Here is a 20,954-nt window from a genome sequence, read left to right as displayed (position 1 = left end):
GTGGCCAGAGAGTTCAAACTTTAGTGGATGAGGTCAGGCGTCTGGGATGAAGTTGACCTTTGACCTGGAGGGCACGATCGCCCGCTTGCATCCTAACCAGCTGGACAATGAGACAGCCGTCCGATCATCGCTGCGTCTGTTCGTGTGTGTGTGTGTGTGTGTGTGTGATTAGATTATGTGTACATGCCCGTACGTGTGACTTTCTATAGTTGTGTCTGTTGTGTGTGTTTTGTTGATGTGTGTGTGTGCTTTAACGTCTGAAAATGCATGTTCTGACGCACTGTGTGAGCGTGTCTATACTGAGAAATTAGATTTACCTCCTCGGTCTCAAAGGAACGGGGTCGTGCTGCTTGTTACCAACGCCAAATTACAGCACAATATTGATCAGGCCGGGGTCGTCCATTGACGAATCATGTCTTTATTCTTTCCCGCAAACACTCATCACTTCCTGTCTTCTCTCGTATTTGGGGTTAATTTCTCATTAACTGCTATTATCTCCACGCTGGTCACCACAGCAACAGCCAGCGGGACAAGAGCTGACAATTCCCTGTAGCCTGCATCCTGTGGATCAGACAGGCGATGACCACATTATTGGAAATCAATCCGGGGGAGTTACTGTTTCCCTGACCTCCCAAGCTTCATTTCCACTATTTATTGAGGAACGCTGGTCAAATGTCCACTATTGTGAGGTTTACACAGATGTCAATACATGCAATGGCAACAGTCAATATGCAATGGGTATTATCATTGTGGTTAATCATTTTTAGGTTTATAAATAAGACATTAGCTGGAAGCCATTTGATGTCAGGAAAAAAGGAGTTGGTTACAAGGATTGAAAAGATTTTAGATTTATTATAAGTCTACTGGGGAAACAGTTTCTTTTTTTGCTGATTGTGCCATTTTTGATACAGTAAAATGTCAAGTAGAAATTAAAAATATACTCAGATATGATCAGTTAATTTGGAATTAATTCACTTTAGACTACTGAGTTACACAGAGATGACAGTGAACTGCGGGGGGTAGAAGTAGGTCTGTATGTGAGGAGCTTTTCTTTCTTATCAGTCACTGGACAGTCCTGATCCTTATTTTCCACGGCGCAATGGAGGAAATACTTACCAGCCTACAGTTTGAGCTTAGCTACACAACTTAGTCTTACAGTATTTTGATGATTAGGCCTACACAATTCTTTCATAATAATCGGTTGATAATGATCTGCTTTTACATTTATATTATTTAGCTAACCGAGGAAGGTAAACTGAGCATGACATGCAACTTGCATGAGGTCACCTAAAATATATATAGCCTAAATGTAATTATCAACAAAGAAGGTCACATACAAGAATAATTATGAAAGAATTGTATAATTAAAATGCATATAAAATAATGAAAATACTGGAATAGTAAAGTTAAGTTATGTAGTCAAGCTTCCTCCATCTGTGCATTACAGGAGAAGTTAGAATTCATCCATAATAACTGGGTTTATCTGTGAATTGTCCTACTCTTACAATTACATTCAGGCATACAGTTGACCTGGAGCACTTTGGGCTACTAGTTAGCATTAACTGCATGGCTAATTAGGGGAATATTATTACTATTCAGTTGGCTAACTTAGCAACACTTTACCCTTGACCTAAAGAGGTTTAAATAGCGCAATGAAGCTGATTTTCTTCATGCTAACTGTAGTGGACAGGATGTGTTTGAAGAATTGAACATCAACTGATGAATGAGTGGATTGTTTAAAATGGTATGTGGCTAACTTAAGCCCACCACTAGCCTTGTAGGCTATAGATAACTGTTTCACTTGTTGTAGGTAAACCTGGCCTGAACACTAACACACCTGTTCTGCTGCTTAATGTAACACATTTAGCCTATTGTAATTTGGCGTGTTAATAAGAGACTCTGATGAAGATATAGCTGAAACGTTAACTGCTAATTGAAATATTAATCCGTTTACCAAAACTCACCTCTTAACCACGCGGTTCTAGGACTATACTTCTGGGCGACAGGAAACGCTCTAGTTAAAAGTAGCTCACATCTAGGCCAAACACTTGAGAAACGTACAATGTGTTGCTTTAAGCAATACAGTGAAACTACCCTGTTTTATCGAGGTTTAGAGGGGGGAAAAAAGAGTTATTATTGGGCCTACAGGCTACTTACCCGTAATTAAAAAGAGCAGGGTTCACCTGGTGTTTGATGGAGGTTGATGAGCTGCGGTAATGGCAGATTGGCCGGCTGACCTTTGACCCACGGGTCGGGGCGCCAGGGTCTGGCTCGCGGGGCCGCAGTGACAGACGTTCCCCACAAATTGATGAAAAAGGCAATAGAGTCTGTAATAAAACCAAGCAGCCCATCACCAAATAATAACACAGTGGCCTCAGTGACACTAACGTTTTGTTACACAAGTTTAATGTAGGTAAGTTATCAGGGAGGATTATTTTTTCCCCGATTAGCCTGGGTCTGCATTAGTGTTTTAAAAAATTTTTAAAAAATTTTTTTTTATAAAAAGCTGATAAATCATTCACCTCCACCTACATGTTAAGGTCTCCAAACAGGATTTTCAGGCCTTAACTGGCTTCTTTGAGATTCATCATTTCAGAAATCAGCCTAACAATCTATAAGGTCGTTTAAAAATTTCGATAATAGCCTATGTTCCATAAAAGGAAAGGAAAACATTTATGCCTCTAATTATGACCAGAAAGGTATGAAACTGTTGTAAGCATCAAGGGACATGTGGCCCTCCAGATATGAAATTGCGGTGATTATTCATCAATTCAAATGGAAGTCTCACTGTTAGGCTTTGGATGGAAAATCGATCGATGACTAATGGACATTTGAAAGGCTAGGCAATTTCAGACACACTGAGGACATTTTCTTTTCCAGAGATCTGCCGTTAGTCTTTAACTTTATTCACATAGGTTATTAATATTAAAATACACACTGTGAAGCCTTAAATAGGCTTTACTTTCTTTTCATTTATATGCAAAAAACGAATAAACTAAATGGCAACACGTGGATGAAACAACTTTTCTGATCTTTTTTTTTTTTTACATTGATATTACTTTTTAATTTGTTTGAGATAATTTATTCATGCATTTAATTTCGTTTACTTTCTCTTTGGAGTTTTTAATAAAGGATTTTCCCTCCGATTTTGAATATTTTTCAGTGACAAATAGTCAAACTATTTCTGTTCTTCCCGAAGCTGCGACAGGCCATTTGCATTCGATGCATAAATCAAAACTCTACTAAAAACATAAAATTACGTGCAATGATATGTGCTGTATGCAGTATTGCCAGTTGGTATTTATAAATGAAAACGGAAATAACGTTTTTTCACTGAGTGTGGCTTATTTGCATATAAGCAAAAATATTTAGATTCATAGAATAAACATGACGATTCTTGCATTTTGTTTAAATTGGTCAAAGGTACCCTTAGTTATTACATCCCAAAACGAAAAAAACATAACCGACAAAAAAAACCCTGTGTTTTATTGAAAACTATAGGCTAAAGAATTTAAAATAAGAAGAAAACAATTCAAAGGTCAACAGGAGTTTTCTTAATTTATCAAAAGACTTAAGAGAGCACATGAGCATGCCCTAAACTGCATTAAATGTGCAGTTGGGGATTTCTATTAATCCATAGCCTACATTAGTCAAACAATAAAACCCGCTGATTTGTTCACTTATCCACTGATTCCATGTCAACCAGATTACATTTATAATGAAGCCTAATTATGGGGTGATTTGACTTTTACGATTGAATTTAAGTAGGCCTAAATTAGAATAATTTATGTTTGGTAAGTGTTTCTTTTCACATTCATTCATAAATACTTAAGTGATCCTCGTGGGTAAAATGGTTTGTTGCAGTTACCAAGAAAAAGTAAATTCTAACATTAAAAAAAAAGAAGAAAAAAAAGAGACATATTGGCAATAGTCACAATATCATGATTTTTATCCTGATTTGAGCTGCATTCAATTTTGAAGCTGAATGCAAAGATTATTTATAGTTGAAACAATCATACAGCCGACTAAAGAAGTGTGCAGACGTGCAAATGTGCATGGCAATTAAGAAATTATAGCTCGTGCAATTTATTGATTTGGAATCAGGCGTATTAGAGGGACGTCTAACGCTCAGATAGCCCACGTGTCCCTCTGCATGCAGGGTTCAGATGGGCAGCGGATTTTGGACAGTGTGTGTTTACCCTCCGACTCAAGATCAGTGTGAAAATCCTTTTGACCTGTGTGTGTGTGTGTGTGTGTGTGTTCACATGCCTGACCAATAGGATTTCCATTAATTTACCTGCAGCCTCTGAGTTTTCGGAGGATAATCAAACATAAGTCACGGATGGATCTCTGTCTGCAGGATGAGCCCCACAGCACGGTAAAGAGGGAGAAAAGGAGCTTTTGTTTGATGTCAATTGCTGTCACGTGTGAGCACGTGCGTGTGTGTTTTAAAGAGATAGAGAAAGACAAAAAAATCTGGATTATAGAACAAACAAGTAGAACTCGTATAAAGGGACCAGCATAAATCATGTCCTCTTATTTCAGTGCAAGAAGCAAAAACAACCAAGAGAAAGAGAGAGGACATCACTTTCCTCTTTTCGTCACCGCCCTTGTCTCTCTGGTCGGCAGGGTGCTCCTCTCAAAGCACCCTCTCCCCCTTTTTAATTGATTTCTCATAATTAACACAGTGTGTTCATCGATTTCCTTGTGACTGCCCAACACCGCCTCGAGATCGGCAACCTCATTATTTCCACGTTAACCCGAATAATCCCGAATAAATACTGACCACATTCAATAACAATTAGACTCAGAAATCACTAAATAATCCCGTTTCCTTTAAGATGACCTGGCCTCGGAACCAGGTTGCACTGGGTTTGAGTAAAAAAACATAACAAGGGGAGAGTCTATTTCAGTCTTGATGTCTGGTAAATGCAGCTCAAACTGAAACTGTTTGGCTTTGGACTTCATCGTGCTCTTTGCAAAATGCATGCTATGAAACAGCAACTGTAGATTTAGAAATAGGCTATAAATAAATAAATAAGAGAAGATCAGTCTTCACTTGAAAGCTCCAAACGTCTACAGGCTATAGCCTAACGATGTTCACTTCTCATCTACCATTTAATCAATTAGCCTAATTACATCCTGTTACACACCAGCTCAGCCAATTAAAAGGCCTGCTGTGCACATCAGTCACTTTGAGACTCTGGTCAGTGTGTGAAATGTCAAACTGTAGCATCTCTGTCAGGTTCAGGGGCTTTATAACAGAGGAGGAGGAGGTCAAACAAGCCCGCAGGCAGCAGCTCAACTGGCACCCAGCTCTAGCTTCTACCTCCATCCACCTTAAGCAACACCTCCTGAAAATACTAATGTATTAAAATACTTGCCCCCCCCCCCATCTTCTCCATCATTGTGTAAAACATTTGTCATTATGTATGGGAAGTTTACATAGAAATCTGGTTTGAACTTGAAAGAACTAGAGCAAGCATGCACTCACCTTTTTCTGCATGTTTGCAGGATTTGTGCTCTAAACATTTAGGAACCTGATAACTTAAAAGGACAATTCAGTTCACTTTTTCTCTTAAACCAAAATCATAGATGTGTTAAGTCTTGTGCAACCTTATGCTTTTATAGATTTCAAATGTTTTGTGTCAAATGAAAATACGCGACAAAAAAGTTGCCTTTTGGCTATATCTATCTAATTCATATTATAATAGCACCAATGAATGTGTGTTGCCCCTGATAAATAAATGAACAAAGTAAAAATCACTTTTGACCTTGGAATCAGCAGCTGACCAAAATGAAAAAGCTCACCAAAAGGTCCATTAGTAGCTGTTATATATTACAAAACCTTCCTGAGGAGATTATTTAGCCAGTTTAATGAAAAAACATTCACTTAATTGGAGAATAAAAATTCTGTTTATCAAATAAAACTATAACTGGAATCACACTAGGGAAATACACAAAGCAACTTCTGTGTAGAACAGAAGAGGATAAAAGTTTTATATTTTACAGTGTAAAACACAATTTAGCAGAGAACAAGAGAACATTGAGTCCATTTAAACAGAGAACAGAGTAGAAAAACGACCAGAAGAAGAACAGATCACGCGAAACATGAAACTTGATGAAAACAGAGCAAAGCAGACCGGAGAAGGCAGAACAGAAAAGAAGGTAATTGAAGAAGAGATAATAAGGCAGAGTAGAATAGAGGGGGCCAGGAAGGACAGAAAACAGAAAGAGAGTGAGGAGGGAGGGAGGGAGGGAGGAAGGGAGGGTGATGGTGTTGGTCACGGGGGGTTAAAAGAAAGGGGCGTCTAAAGCTTGTGAATTAAATGCTGTGAGGCCCCGTGTCCTCGGCACGTGCACCGGGCCTCAAGAATAAAAGGAACTCTGGCCCATCTGGCTTTTTAGAGGCAGGAAGAAAGGGGAGAGATTCAGGCCGAGAGACATAGACGGAAAGCAGGTGAGGGAGAAAGAGAGCGAGAGAGAGAGAGGGGTGCTGTGCTGCTCAATGGAGAGACCGTGGCATTAACACCGCCAGGCGTTTAGGGCGCTTGATTCCCTGTGGGGGTCACCGATGGCAAAAATATAGGCCCTCATTGTAATGTAAGGTGTTAGTGTCAGCGGGAGCAGGTGAGGGAGGGAAAACACAAGAAAGAGAGGAAGAGGATTTCAAAGAGAAGAAGAACGGGGGCCAAAAATGGTTTGCAAAATATTACAAGAGTCAAAGAAAAAGTGAAAGCTTTTTGTTTGTGTGTGGAGAAAAATAGAAGAGGAAAGGGAACCAGAACACAGTTTTAAGAACTATAGTGTCAAATTGCATGTGTGTGTGTGTGTGTGTGTGTGTGTGTGTGTGTGTGTGAGTGAGAGAGGGCAGGTAGGTATTCAGAAACTGCGTCAATAAACACACTCACCTTTAATCTATACGTATCCTTCAGAAGATTTTCCTATACCTTCACAGTCTCTCTTACACACATCCCTTACCTCTCCTGCACTCGGCATCTTAGCTGTTTCCATGGCGACGGAGTTGAGACTGCAACCAGAAAAGGGGTGTGTGTGTGTGTGTGTGTGTACAGCAGCAGGTGATGAGGCTCAGCTCTTGGCCGTACAGTGCTTCAGCATCTGGGAAAGTGATTTCTTTCCCTATCTAATAAAAGTTATATTAAGGACATAGAAAAAAAACAACAACAACAGACACTGTAACCATCATTAAAAGGAGAAAACAGACCTCAGCAGGAAAAAGGAATGAGCTGGACAAGTATAAGGAGGGAAGTAAAGTAAGCAGAAGTGAAACACGATACTTTTCAAATCAGCAAAACACATTTGCAGCCGTCCTGTTGAATTCTCAAAATGCCTAAATCACAAAAATGCAGGGCAGCTTCTGTAGTTTACTTCATTTGCAGCATCTCTAGTTATATTTTAACAAATCAAACATAATTTTAATCATTTAATAACAAATTCAACAGTGCTGTAGACATAAGATAGATAGACTGGTGATTCCTTTTCTGATTGAAGGCTCTAAGGACAGAGTGCGCTGTGTCTTGTGTAGACTGTAAAGGCCCCTGACACAAAATTGTGATTTTGGGCAATATGAATACAACGACTATGAATAAAACACACGGATAAAGGCAATGAATGAACAGAGAGCAGACACTTCCAGTAAGTAGGTTAGTGTCGCAGGGTCTTTTTCCACAATTACTTCATAGGTTACTTAAGCATATTGTTGAATGGTAAAATATGATAATGACAGCTCACTCTTTCTTGAGATGTGTCATTGTCAGTGGGAGGATAAATATCTTGAATATCATGAATAGTTTTAGAAAATTATTTTGATGCATTATATACCTTCAGCAGCAGAGATGACAGGAAAATGACAGGAAAATGACTCGTAACAAACAGCTGAAATCTTCCATTTTCACAGCAGATTAATTTTGACTTGCAATATTAGGAAAACACAGGTGCCACTAATGACATTAGCGAGTGCTTTGTTGTATTCAAGTGTCTCAGTAAGTCATGACAGTGAGCCAGCATGCACAATACTAAGAACCTGTAAAAGAATCAGCTAAATGAAATTCAGCCATTTCATTATTAACATGTGCTTTCCCTGCTGTGACATTTCAAAGAAGCACCTTCTGCAAATGCACATGGTCCACACAAAGTAGGCTGTAAAGGCAGTGTGTATCAATGTCGCTTTAAAGCGTCATGCTGTGTGAGAGTTTGTTTAAAACAACAAATGCAAGAACAGACACACACAACAAAAAAAAAGTTTAGCGTTTAGTCATATCACTCAAGCGTTTAGTCATATCACTCAAGACTTGAGTGATGTTAAAATACAGTTTTTCTAAAGTGATGATTGAACTATATAATAAATGTACGTATGTATTAGTATTGTTAATCTTGCTACCCCATGTGAACATTAATAAGTGGTCATTTTCATCACCTTGCATCACTACACCATTAACCGTGATTATAACTAAAGCAATTATTCAACATGAACATAAATTTATTTGAAAGTCAATTTGTGATTAAGTCTACATTTTACCACTAAAAACTAACGTACTATATTTTAATTTGATTAACTTCAAGTCAACAATACATGAACAATGGATTCTGCATTTCCCCGATTTAAAATTGAAAGTACACCTTAGCTTTAGAGCTCCATAATTGCACATTTCACAGACTTTCTACAGATCTCTGGTGGCTGGTCAGCATCCTTTGGGGAGGTGAGTGGTGTGAAAGCCTGGCCAAGGCCCTGAGCCAATTTTTGTAATTTGCAAACCTACAGTAGCCTATAACAACATTGATATAGTGATTCAACCACATATCTCACCTCTAGTGAACAGAGACATTTTTGTTCTTGAGGTATATCATCAGAAAGTAGCATCACATGGAAAACATGAGTGGATTAGAGGATTAATCATAGCTTTTTATGAGCTTTTACTTTGTTGCCAGTGCCGAGGTATGCCTGTCCCTTCACAGTCAGACTGTATGTTGAATATGACTGTATATTTCCCCTCCCACTGTCCCGTGTATGCATGAAACTTCCCGTCATAAGCGGTCAAAAAATAAATGACACAACGGAAAACCAAACCGGATGGCAGTCTTATGGTGTGAACACCGAACAGACAGTTATCAGAAAAACACCATCAAACATCTAGGCCTACTGTAGATTAAAATCTGGACCATACTGAGGAGGTGGGGGTCTCTATAACTGAGGATGGAGCTCAAAAGGTCGTCCAATTTACAGTAAGGTACGTAAACACGTCTGTGCAACACACGTCTGTAATATTCCTATGACAGGCTATTCCTTTGGGGTTTTAGGACGTGTTTATAGCTGCGTGGTGACCTCACCTTTGTATTTATCGCCGGTTCTTATAAAATAAAGGTCATTAAAATGTAATAATGTAGCCTATATTTTATTTATGGCGCAGTTTCTAGGAATGAAACGCAAGAGCTGAAATATTAAAGCCTCCACTGTGAAGCCGAATTTTTTCATTCGACTGCATCCAAAACTCTGGTTTGCGACAGCACTGGTTTAAAATACAAACGATTGAATCTGATCTCCATGCAGGTTCCAGCTTAGTCGGCTTCTGCAGGAGGGCTTCGAGCGCCACCGTGTGGTCAAACGGCCAAACTGCAACTGTTTGTCCTCAAGTGTCCAGGACGCCAAGTTCAACTCTTCTTCTTCTTTTTTCTTCTTCCTCTTCGCCCTCAGTTTGGCTTGTACTCAAGTAAACGGATTGAGTTATTGTTCTTTTATACCAGCTGCATGGACAATTTTGCAAAATGTGAATAAAAGGGTTTGACCTTGACCTCCAGACCTAAAAAAAGCAAATATTTTAATTTAAGTTATGGAGTAGGATGATTGATTAATTTGCTTTTAATAGATCCACATGCTTCAAATCCTCACCATCACCTTGAGTTCCACTTACAAGATCTGCAACTAACAATTACTTTTATTATCACTTAATGTTGACATTCATTTTGTCGTTTTATCAGTTCATTATTCATTTTTTGCATGAAAAATTACTTAATTTCTTGATTATCAAGAAATGTTTTATGTCAAATGATAAATCAATTGATTAACCAATTGTCCCAGCGTTACTGCTTACTACTATATATTGTACTGCTACTACTATTGTTTGTTATTTTACACCATTAATATAGGCGGCAGATCAACTTTATTCCCCATATAATAAACAGAGTTTATCTTGTGTTACATACCTAATTATGTAAATGAATTAATGCACCTAATCTGTTTCTTCTTCTCTTCTCAACAGTGTAACCATTTCTGAAACCCTTTTAACAGATAATCGTACCCCACATGGTGAATATTTAGTGTGGGATGGAAGATCATTTGAACTTTGAATGTGTTCTAAAAAATATTTAATTAGATGATTTATTAAAAATAAAGATTAATGCAAATGGCATTGCTGTCTGTCTCCTTCTCATCCTCCTTAAGCTTCTACCTGAGATGACATATCTGACCAAATATGGCAGATCAGGTGGAAGGGAATCATACTACAGGCAATGTTTGGTGAGCTTTTGTTTTATGCTGTTTAAACATGGATTTGTAATTAAGTCCTGCCACAATTTGTTTCTTAAATGCACACACACACACACACACACACAGAAAACAGTAACAGTATCAATGAAATGCTTTCTGAAATCAGTCACAAGTCGTCCAAGCCGCACAGGGACTGCTTGATAACCCTGCAGTGGTAATGCAGGATATTGGAGGGGGCTGGGGGTCTGCAGCAGTAAGAGATTGGCTTTGCACGGACGCCTTGTGACTTTAAGATCCTATTTGGTCTACTGGCTTAAAATCTAAAAAAAGGAAATCTTGGTACTAAGGTGCTTTTGACCAGATAAGTGAATTTGTATTCACATCCAGCTCCACATCACATTTTTCACCTCTCTAAACACTGAAGCGTCCTCTGTTACATTTAACAGAATTGGGCACAAGCTGAAAACAGGCAAATACACAGGGTGGACACAATATCAGAAAGTACAGTCTAATCCAATCAAATACACCAGTCCTGCAATTAATTTGACCTTTGTATAGCTCACTTAATGTGAGAGGTTTGGGTTAATTTGTCATTATTGTTTGTGTTGCATAAGGAGTTTGTTTTTCTGTGCCTATATAAATGGGGTGTATGGATGAGCAGGCACACCTCCATGGTTTACACCTCAAAATGTATTTTATCTTCACAAATACAAATTCTTTAGGCATATTAAGATTAGTAAGTTAAAGCTAAAAAGGTTAATAAGTGTAGCATTTATCATTATACTATAATTGCAATTGAATGTTTATAATTTTGTTTCCAACCCCAGCATTGTTGCAACTTATTACACAGCTTCTTAAACATGATAATCTACATGTACGTGGGCTTAAACTGTATTGATTTGGTGACACAGGGTCAGAGACGCTTACCCAGACAGTGCTTTTCTTCTTTGTGTCCCCTGTAGCTGCTGTCGCGTTGGTCGGTGTATTGGTGGCGAGGGCGACGGAGAATGCTGGTGCAGCGCCGACGAGGAGAAAAGAAGCGCCAACAATCTCAGCTCTCGTCCACCAGGTTTAATTAAACAAAATTTAACTATAAATACACATGAATTGTTCTGCAACAGAAACAGGACTCGGGTGGGGATTGTTATGACAAAGAAGGGAGTTCAAAATTAATTGTACCAATTCATCAACCAATGAGTAAAATAATATAAAATTATTGTCCTCCACTGTTCCACAAAATATGTCACTAAGGACAACACAACATAGATCTGTTTGATGCTAGTCATGAAACATTAAAAGAGACGCAATGTTCAGTAAATAAAGATGTGAGTGATGTAAAACAAAAAAAAAATGACATACTCATTTCCAGTGAAGAAAATCTAAGAGTCCTAACTAAAAATAATAATAAATAATAAAAAGTTTGCATTTTGAGATTTTTTAATAATGCACATTAAATACAAACAAACAACAAGTGCAAAGACCAGAGTCACATCATTCCTTCAAATAGATTTAGTAAATATTTTTCTTCAACTCTTCAATGATTACTGACATGTGAGGTAAGGAAACATTACATGTATGAGAAAAAAACAAGTAGTAAGTGGCAAAAATCTAAAGTGGTAATAATGTCTGCGTTGTCTTCTTTCATTATACATTTTTTAAGTAAATGTGTGTGTTAAAAATCTTTCCACAGGAGACATGTAACCATCAAACGGATTAAAGCAAAGAAAGGAAACCTGCTCTTGTTGGCTTTCCTCTCATACGTTTTCTAAGATGATGTATATGTGTGTGTGTGGGCTCTCTCTGAAACATGGATATGATGTCACATCTGAAAAGATTTGAGAATGCAGCCCTCACTGCTTGATGACAAAAGTGTTAACCAAGTTTATCTTTAAATAAAAACAAAACAAAAACGAAACAGGAATTCAATCGGGATGATGTTATACTGATTCATATATTATGAACACACACACACACACACACATGCACACACATACAGGAAGAGAGAGAAAGAGACAGGGACCGCATACAACACCATTCATTATTAACACACCCAATATAACAGTACTGGACACCTCTCTCTCCTCCACCCGCCCCCGCCCTTTCTATTAACACACATATACAGCGAGAGAGCGAGAACCCACCAGGACCGTCCTCCTGACCCCGCGACCTAGGCACCATGGCAACCCTCTGACCCATCCCGCTGTTGCTGTGGTAACAACCTTGGAGCATGTCTGACCACTGCCCCCCAACACACACACACACACTCCCTATAGCCGCCCCCCTCCTCCTGCTCCACGCCGAGCCGAGGCAAACCGATCGATATTCTATCACACAGAACAGTGGAGCGAGAGAGAGGAGGCCACGGGCCAGCCAGATTACTGCAAGGAGGTGGGGAGGAAAGGGGAAGGGGGAAGGGGATGGGGTGTAGTGGTTGACAAAAAGAGAGCCTGTGTGTGTATGTGTGTCAGAGGAAACGAAAAGGGGTTTAAGGGGAGGTAGGGGACGTGTGTGTGTTGGGGGGGTGTGCAAAAAGGGGTTTTAGCGTGCGAGTATAATCGGGTAGGAGATTGAGAGAAGATGTATGTGTGTGATTTGGAAGAAAGAGGTGGTGGTAGTAGGAGGGGGCTGAGAGTGTAAGTGGGTAGAAGATTGAGAGAAGGTGTGTGTGTGTCAGAGGAAAGGTGGTTTTAGTGTGGTTGTTATGGTGGATAAGAAAGGGTGGTGTGTGTGTGTGTGTGTGTGTGTGTGTGTGTGTGTGTGTGAGCATCATTATGAGTCGAGAGGAGCTGCACCGCTATAAGGCATCTCCTCTCTTTTTCACTAACAGATGTTTCTCTCTCTCTCTCTCTGTCCTTATGAATTGAATACTTTTATTTGACTGTCACACACCTAAGGGTAACCAGCCCACACAGGCTTATAAGACCGCACCTGTGTCAAACGCCTTGATTGGAAAGATATAGACCACCGGGCTTTGAATTGATTGACTTCACACACATACTGTACATCGGTGGAAAAAGAAGTATTCAAATTATTTGCTTAAATATAAAAGTTGCAATACCACAATGAAATATTACTTCCTCACGATTCAATCATTCAAAGCCTGACTCCAGTTAAAGTACACAGGTATGAGCAGCAAAATGGTTTGCTGCTTCAGATCCACAGCCTACAGATCCATGCGCACTTATTAATTGTATACAAGGTATCAATAAAATACTTAATGAAAACCTATATGCAAGGCCAGTAGACAAACAGAAAACAAGGGAGCAACAACTTGAGTGACATAGAAATAAATTACACATGTATTTTTTTTTAAAATTGCGTTATTTAATAATTACAGGGTAAAGTAATATTATTACTGAGTAACAATGCAGGACTTGTAGTCAACAATGCTGATTGTGATATAAAAGTAAGGAAATTTGTGTTTGGTAGATTATTTCTTTATTGTAACAATGCTTCTTGGCAATAATGCTTATACCATTGGAAAGCCTATTTATGTGTCTTTCAAATGGTGCCACATTTGTAAGGAACATGCATTTGTGGGATGAGCAGCAGATCTGAGTATGTGGGTTGCGCCCATGAAAAATCTTCTCTATCAATGCCAAAGAGCCTTTCTTTACTGTTGACTCTTGTTTAGTGGATTGGATGATTGATGTCTGAAGAAACAAAACATATCTGCAATTTAGCAATTTAATCAACAGGAGCATGAGTAGCGTGGGGAAGAACCATACACAGCCCACACACACAACCAGCATGGTCCCACAGCAGTGTGTGACCAGGCTGGTGACCAGCATGAGGTTCCAGGCTGTTGTACTGGAGTAAATGCACTTAGTAACTTTCCACCACACATAATTATAGCCTACATATACACTCACACATACGCTGGTACCCATGAGTGCATACATGTCATGCAAAATACACTCATTGACACAGAGCTCTTTTATCTGTTTTGCTGTTTGTTCTTGATCTTTTTCTTTGAATTTAAAATGGTAGCTGCAAATAAGCTTCAGCCAGAACACCCGTTATACATCTGTTTCAATGTAAGAATGTTTACATGCATGTTCCCTGTTAAACAACAGCAATAAAATGAAAAACGTGCTTGATGAGACAATATATTCTGCTTTATCACTTTCTTAATAATTTTATTGTGTGATTTTGTGTTTTTTTGTGTAAACTTTTAAAGTAACCTTCTTGAAATTATTTGAACAATTCTAATGAAAGGATGAGATCTATTCAGTAATTATAGTGGCATGCAACTTATACTGCATTGTTGTGGGCAAGACAAATATATTTTTATCGTTTTTATCTTTGTTTAATTGTACATAAAGCATATATATATATATATTCATATTTTATATGAATGACAGAGAAAAGGAGGACACAAAAACCATGTGCAGACTATATTGATGTTTTTATTAACCTGATGGTAATTAAACATATAAATAATGAGTCTGCATGCAGGAGACACATGGTTAACTGTAGTTAATGAACAACAGGAGGAAATCATGATAGGTTACATGAAACTCCTGAGAGAACGAAACAGAAGAGAGAAATACAACAAACTCACAAAAGAGGTGACCTATATCCCAGGGTTAGAAGAGTGTTTGTGTGTGTTTCAAGTGGGATGGAGCACTCATTTGCTCTGTGAGCCTTGTAATAGTATTCATGAAACATGGACACCATTGCTCGCAGACACACACACACAAAGACTCATCTGTTCACAAGTAGATGCATAAAACTGTGTGAAGACTGTTTTTGATTGTAAAGGTAAGTAAAAAAAAGTAATTTACAAACTAATCAATGTGTCTTATTTTAAATGGGCTTAAAGTATAAAGGTCACTATATTCCGTATAACTAAGTACATTCATAATAAATAAAAAGTTTTAATAATTAATAAAAAGTGTAAAGTTAATAGTATTCCATTAGCAACTCTGAATCCTGCATGTCTGCCACGTGATGATCTTCTGAAAAGTACTGGTTTATTGTGTTACAGATGAAATTCAATATAAAATTCAATAAAATATAAAATTAATAGTTTTTAGATTGAGTACAGTTATTTTACTGTACTGGGATAATAAGTATTCATGCTCTGTATCATTTATGTCAACTTAGGTTACAAAGCAGTAAAAAGTACTTACCCGGGTCACTTGAGCATGAATCCTGCTTTTGTTTTTGTAGACACACAGCTGTGTAAAAATAAAGTGGTTGAAATATTGTGTGTAAACGTCTGATTTGTGTTAATGAGGGTTTATTATAACTATACTAACTGCAGCAGCAAAATTGACGCCCCTATCTAGTTAACCGTATCAGTTTGTGGTGTTGATGATTTTTATGCTCTTCGGGAAATGTGTTCATGTTGGCCAGACACTGCTGGGTTTTTAATAAGGTCTTTGAACTGTAATTTTGTGATATAAAGAAGCTACTGCTGCTTTAGAATTGGCGACCTGAGCAGGGTGTACCCCACCTTTCGCCCGATGTCAGCTGGGATTGGCTCCAGCCCCCTGCGACCCTGTACGCAGGGTAAGCAGTTGACGATGGACAGATGGATGGATGGACTGCTGCTTTTGATGCTGCACTTGATTGTTGCTTTCTAATTGAATATACATTTAAATTTGCACACATGTAGACATGGTTGTAAACCTTATCAAACAGGGCCGTCAATTGAAGAGTTTTACACCTGGTCAACATGGAACAAGATCTATTTCCCCTTAAGGTTAATGTGTGATAGGTTTTCATGCTCTTACACTCTTACACACCTTGAGTCAGAATGATGAACTGGGAAGGAAATTAACAATTCTTTTTTTTTGAAATCCATTTTTCAAAGCCAACAATTTTCCAAGACAAGGATGACGAACCTGCTGTAAATAGGACTACTAATGTAAGGTGGAGAAATATTATTTCTGTGGTGCTTTATGATAGTTGTAGCCTGTGTCTTTACCAGTGCTGCAGTCACTCAGCCTCAAGTCAGACATTGTCCTGGTTCTTCTCTTTGTTCAAGACATCACACAAGCCAAATGTGTGCAAGAAGCTGTGGTTTACTGTTACTTTTCATCATAAAGAGGAGAAAAACAAACCTTTAGACCTTACGTACTGCTGATACTGTTGACAATATTGCAGTGAATAGGCTGTAATAAAGCAAGGTTCATACTCAAATGGCAGTGTAGGTAGCAAACTAAACTACAATGCAAATATTATGGATTAAAAGCTCATTTCTGATATTGGAAACAGTAACTCGCAAAGTAATTTCATTCCAGGTCCATGTAATAAATGTTCTGGAGCTTTTGATTATATTGCATGTTCTTCTTCCACAGCTCCGTTGTCGTGCAGTTCTGATTTCTTCTGAGCAGTTCAGAACTTCTCATACGTGTTGGCTTAAAAGGTTTAGATTAAAAGTTCATTCTTGAGTTTGGAAACAGTAGCTGAAAAAATAACATACATTTAGCAGCTGTTCTGGAACTTTTGATCGTCTCACTCAATCTGTTTTCAACATTTCAGTCAACAATGAAACTGAAACTTTCATGCCAACATGGACAAGAAGTCCTTAAAGCGGCTATAATCACTCTTTTTTATAATAATAATAATGTATCAAATGACAATATGAAAACAAAAAGGGGTTGCCTGTAGTGATGAACATTTAGCTGGTGAACATAGTGGAGCATTTTGCAGCAAAAAGACAGAAATATAAAAGAGAATTAAATATTTGTCAGGTGGCCAGAAACACAGCAACAAATTAATGATAATGTTGCTCCATAACTGATGTGTAAATGAGTAACTGTGTTAGGGCTGACCCCGAATAGTCGAAGATTAGATGCTTCGATGGGTGGAGCCTGATTTGACTGTCTCACAGTTCAAGCTTTGCAACAAAACGAGGATCATGCCATTTTGGCGGTATGGGGGTGCTCAACGTCTGATTTTACATAGAAATACGACTTTTCTGACTATAAATTCATATACTGCCTATTAAAATATACATTTGAATGTTTAATTTTGTAAATAAACATGCAAAAAAAGTTCAACAAATGTTTTTAAAGTGCGTGAATAAATCCAAAATTGTAACCCTAACCCTGGGTCGCATGTGAAGGCGTAGCGTGTGTGTGTGTAGTGGCAGTGGACGAACACTTGCTGAATAGACTAATCCCCAGCTTCACTGGTGTTGTGCCGGGTTGTCCGCACCTCGCGGGACTTTCGGATAATTTATCACCGTTGATGAACCACACAAAGAATATTTTAGCGATTTTAAATAGCCGGCTACTTGAAATAGACCCGTGAGGAACCGCAGTTGTCGGCAGCACTGCATGCACGCAAAACTCTGCACAAGACCGGTGAATGGCAGGTGAGAGAAAGAAAGAGAAGAAAGAGAGAGAAAAGGATCAACAATAAACCTCAGAAATTTAAGTTGAATAATTAAAAGAAAATTAAGTTGAATGAATAGAGACTGCAGCTCTGCAGTTTCTCAAGATTAAAAGTGATATGTCAGTGTTGTGTTCACAACATGTTTAAGCAAAAATCATTTATTGCAGGTTTTAAGTGTTGAATATGAAATTTAAATATCTACATTTCTATGACAAGTAGACAAACTAGCTGCTGAGGAAGATCATGTGACACAGCTACTAAATGGACCTAGGACAATGTTTTGTCTAAAATTCTAAAAATATGAATCTGATACCTATTAGGAGTTGTTTAAGTCCTCATATGACTATTCAACTGCTGCGTCAATAAAAAGCAATTTAAATGCAGCACCTGAAACAAAGAAGGTTCTTGGACCCTGCTTTATACATCTTCTTCCAGTAACTTGAGGCACAACATTAATTATGTCAACTAACTTTGTGCAATATGTCCAGACATGTTCCCTCTGATTGGTTGAAAAGGTAGAAAACAGATTATTTGACACTACTGCTGTAAGTAAGAGTTGGTGACAGCATTTATTTCCATTTTCTGACAAAACTCCACACAAAAACAAACTCAAGACCAAGCTGAAAGAGAGAGATCCTTCTATTTTATTTCATATTCTTTTTTTTTGCTGCTGTTTTGCAAGTTAAGGTACAGTGCCTTTTTTCACATTTCCACTGATTTAAATAATGAAACTGTAGAGAAATCTCTTTTTTCCGAGGACACAGAAAGATTGTATTTTTTTTTAATGGGCGAGGTTGGGTGGGGTTGAGGGCGGAGGCTGTGGGCAGGGCAAGGGTGGGAGACTAAGAGGAGGCAGATAGTGGTAGTGGGTGGAAGTTTACAAGGACGGAGGGTTTGCACAGTGTTCACAAACAGACAGACAACAGGGAGAGATAGACAGGCAGGGTGAGGAGGGGGGAGGCAGTAGAGGTAAAGTAGCAGGTGTGAGATAGGAAGAAGAGGAAGAGAGGAGGAAGGGGGAGAGACAGTGTGCTTTGTCATGTCCAAATGAAAACAAGCAGCTCTCAGACACTCTCCAAACTTAAAAAAGAAGAAAACTTTTATGAATGGTTTTGTATTTTAAAAAACACTCATCTGTTAGAAAACAACAACAACACAAGCAGAAAATAGCACATGAGGAGGAAAAGGATGGGGGAGACAGAGAAGGAGGGAGGGGGTAAGAGAAGGGGAGATTTTTTCCTACCCTGTTGAGGGCATGAGGGAGTGAGAGTTTAAGTTTTATGGTGAGATTGATTCTTTATTGATAGGGGAGGAGGAAGAGGGGCGAGAGGGAATGGCAGTAGAAGATTGGCAGTGAGTAAATAGAAATAAAAAGAGAGAAAAGGAGGGAAAGAAGTAAAGTCCAATGGCAGGAAATGGCAGTGATTAAAGAGCTGGATTTGGGTGAATTTTCTCTGGCAGGAAAAAATAACGAAAACAATAAAAAGAAAAGAAAAACAGACTCCACCCACTCGCTCAAATCTAGACGGGAGCTGCCGTGTTGTTGTTCTGCTTGGCAGAGTGATCGCAGTGGAACAGTCAGGTATTCTTGTAATCATATTCACTTCAACACAGTGGTGTAGTTTGAGTACACATGTGAAGAGTGGCTGCAGCTATCAGTGCTGTAATTAGCATCGGCACAACAGTGTTACTGGCAGACTAGTGCTGTACGGACTTTGGATAGAAAAAATGGGAACAGAGGGACAGAGAGGACAGGGAAGATTTACAATCCCACTCCCCCCCCCATCCTCTCGTCCTCTGTCGCTGGTCCTCTTGTCAACTTGGCGTGATTTTTTAAGTTTCTTTAGGAGATGAAGATGGGAGGGTGGAGAGGAGGAGGAGTAAACATAGTTTTCTTGTACAGTTTGAGTACATTGACAGGAGAGGAGGGATGGATGGGGGATAGAGGAAAGAGAAAGGGAGATAGAGAAGAAGAGATGAGTTCAGGGGAGGACGGGGTGAGAATTAAATGAGGCTTTGATCATTTAATAGTATGTCTCTTTTTCCACCCAGCCTGTAGAGACGTAGAGGAGAGAAAAAGAGGGAAACAAGAAAAAAACAGAAAGAGAGGCAAGTTACCTTTAAAGATTTTTCACAATTTCATTCAGTGATTGACATCAGATATTAAAAACTATAAGGTCATGGATGATATTATCCTGCAGAATGTTATAAAAAATTTTAAATTCATGCAGTGGAACTATTAATCTGTGACCTAGTGTAACGTAGTGTTTTTTTAAATTATTAAAGATCTATACTGGCATGTAATTGAAATCAGTGTACTACTACTCACATTGATGTGCTACAAGTGTATTTAAATATTTGTGTTGTGTGAACATTTAATTTATACTGTGCAGCTGAAATAGTACATGTGTACAATATGTGTGAGTGTGTTATCTTACCTCCGGGGTTTCGGCGAAGGATGAGTTTTCGGATCTCATCATAAACAAAGATGAGGAAACTGTACGGGAACGCACAGAACCACCAACTGGGCCTGAGAGAGAACAGAGGGAATGACAAGAGTAAGAGCAGTGTTCAGACAAAACTGGGAGAAAGTAATGAAGAACAGTACTCATTAAGTACTTAAGTACTCTTTACTGACCCATAAAGGTTGTGATCTTTGCTGCTGGGGGCCTGATATGTAGGATTTTGTGCTATACAAACAAACTTGAGTTCAAAGCTCGGACAAGGGGAGCTGTGATATAACAGTAGTATGTTGTCAGGACAATGTAATGAGATTACATTAAAATAACTAGGGATGGGTATCACTACTCAAGCCCAGTATTGAGTAGAATCAAAATGGCTCCAGTCAAACCAGTACTTCATTTGATACTTTTTGTAGCCAGGTTGCGGCAAAAAATTAATACTTGTATGGTTTTGCTTGCAGCCAAACATGCAAGTAACACACAGAAAGAAAGAGAAGAGCACACTTTTTTTCTTATGTTTCTACACCACAAACTGTATAAAAAAAGCCTGCACGCGCAAAGTCTATGCGTGATTTTAACAGCCGCTCATCTTCGGCTGCGGTCTACGGCATGCTCGGCACACTCATTTTACACTTCTC

At 38.7% G+C, this 20,954-nt stretch overlaps 1 protein-coding gene across 1 annotated transcript in view; it reads right to left on the bottom strand.

Moving 5' to 3' along the window:
* Positions 1-18,475: 18,475 nt before the first annotated feature.
* The window catches only part of atp1a3a (ATPase Na+/K+ transporting subunit alpha 3a), a 34,134-nt gene continuing 31,655 nt past the window's right edge, over positions 18,476-20,954 (bottom strand). Inside the window, exons 22-23 of the mRNA XM_038725190.1 lie at positions 20,293-20,384; positions 18,476-19,907 (exon numbers count right to left, since the gene is read on the bottom strand). Of these exons, the coding sequence (XP_038581118.1) occupies positions 19,879-19,907; positions 20,293-20,384 (121 nt within the window). The 3' untranslated portion in view covers positions 18,476-19,878. The remainder of the gene's footprint in view (positions 19,908-20,292; positions 20,385-20,954) is intronic.

This window comes from Micropterus salmoides, unplaced genomic scaffold (assembly GCF_014851395.1).
Source record: "Micropterus salmoides isolate LMB-PRFRI ecotype aquatic unplaced genomic scaffold, ASM1485139v1 Ms_hic_scaffold_17, whole genome shotgun sequence".
Taxonomy (NCBI): domain Eukaryota; kingdom Metazoa; phylum Chordata; class Actinopteri; order Centrarchiformes; family Centrarchidae; genus Micropterus; species Micropterus salmoides.
The sequence above is the reverse complement of the archived record's forward strand: the minus strand, read 5'-3'. Positions and strand labels throughout refer to the sequence as shown.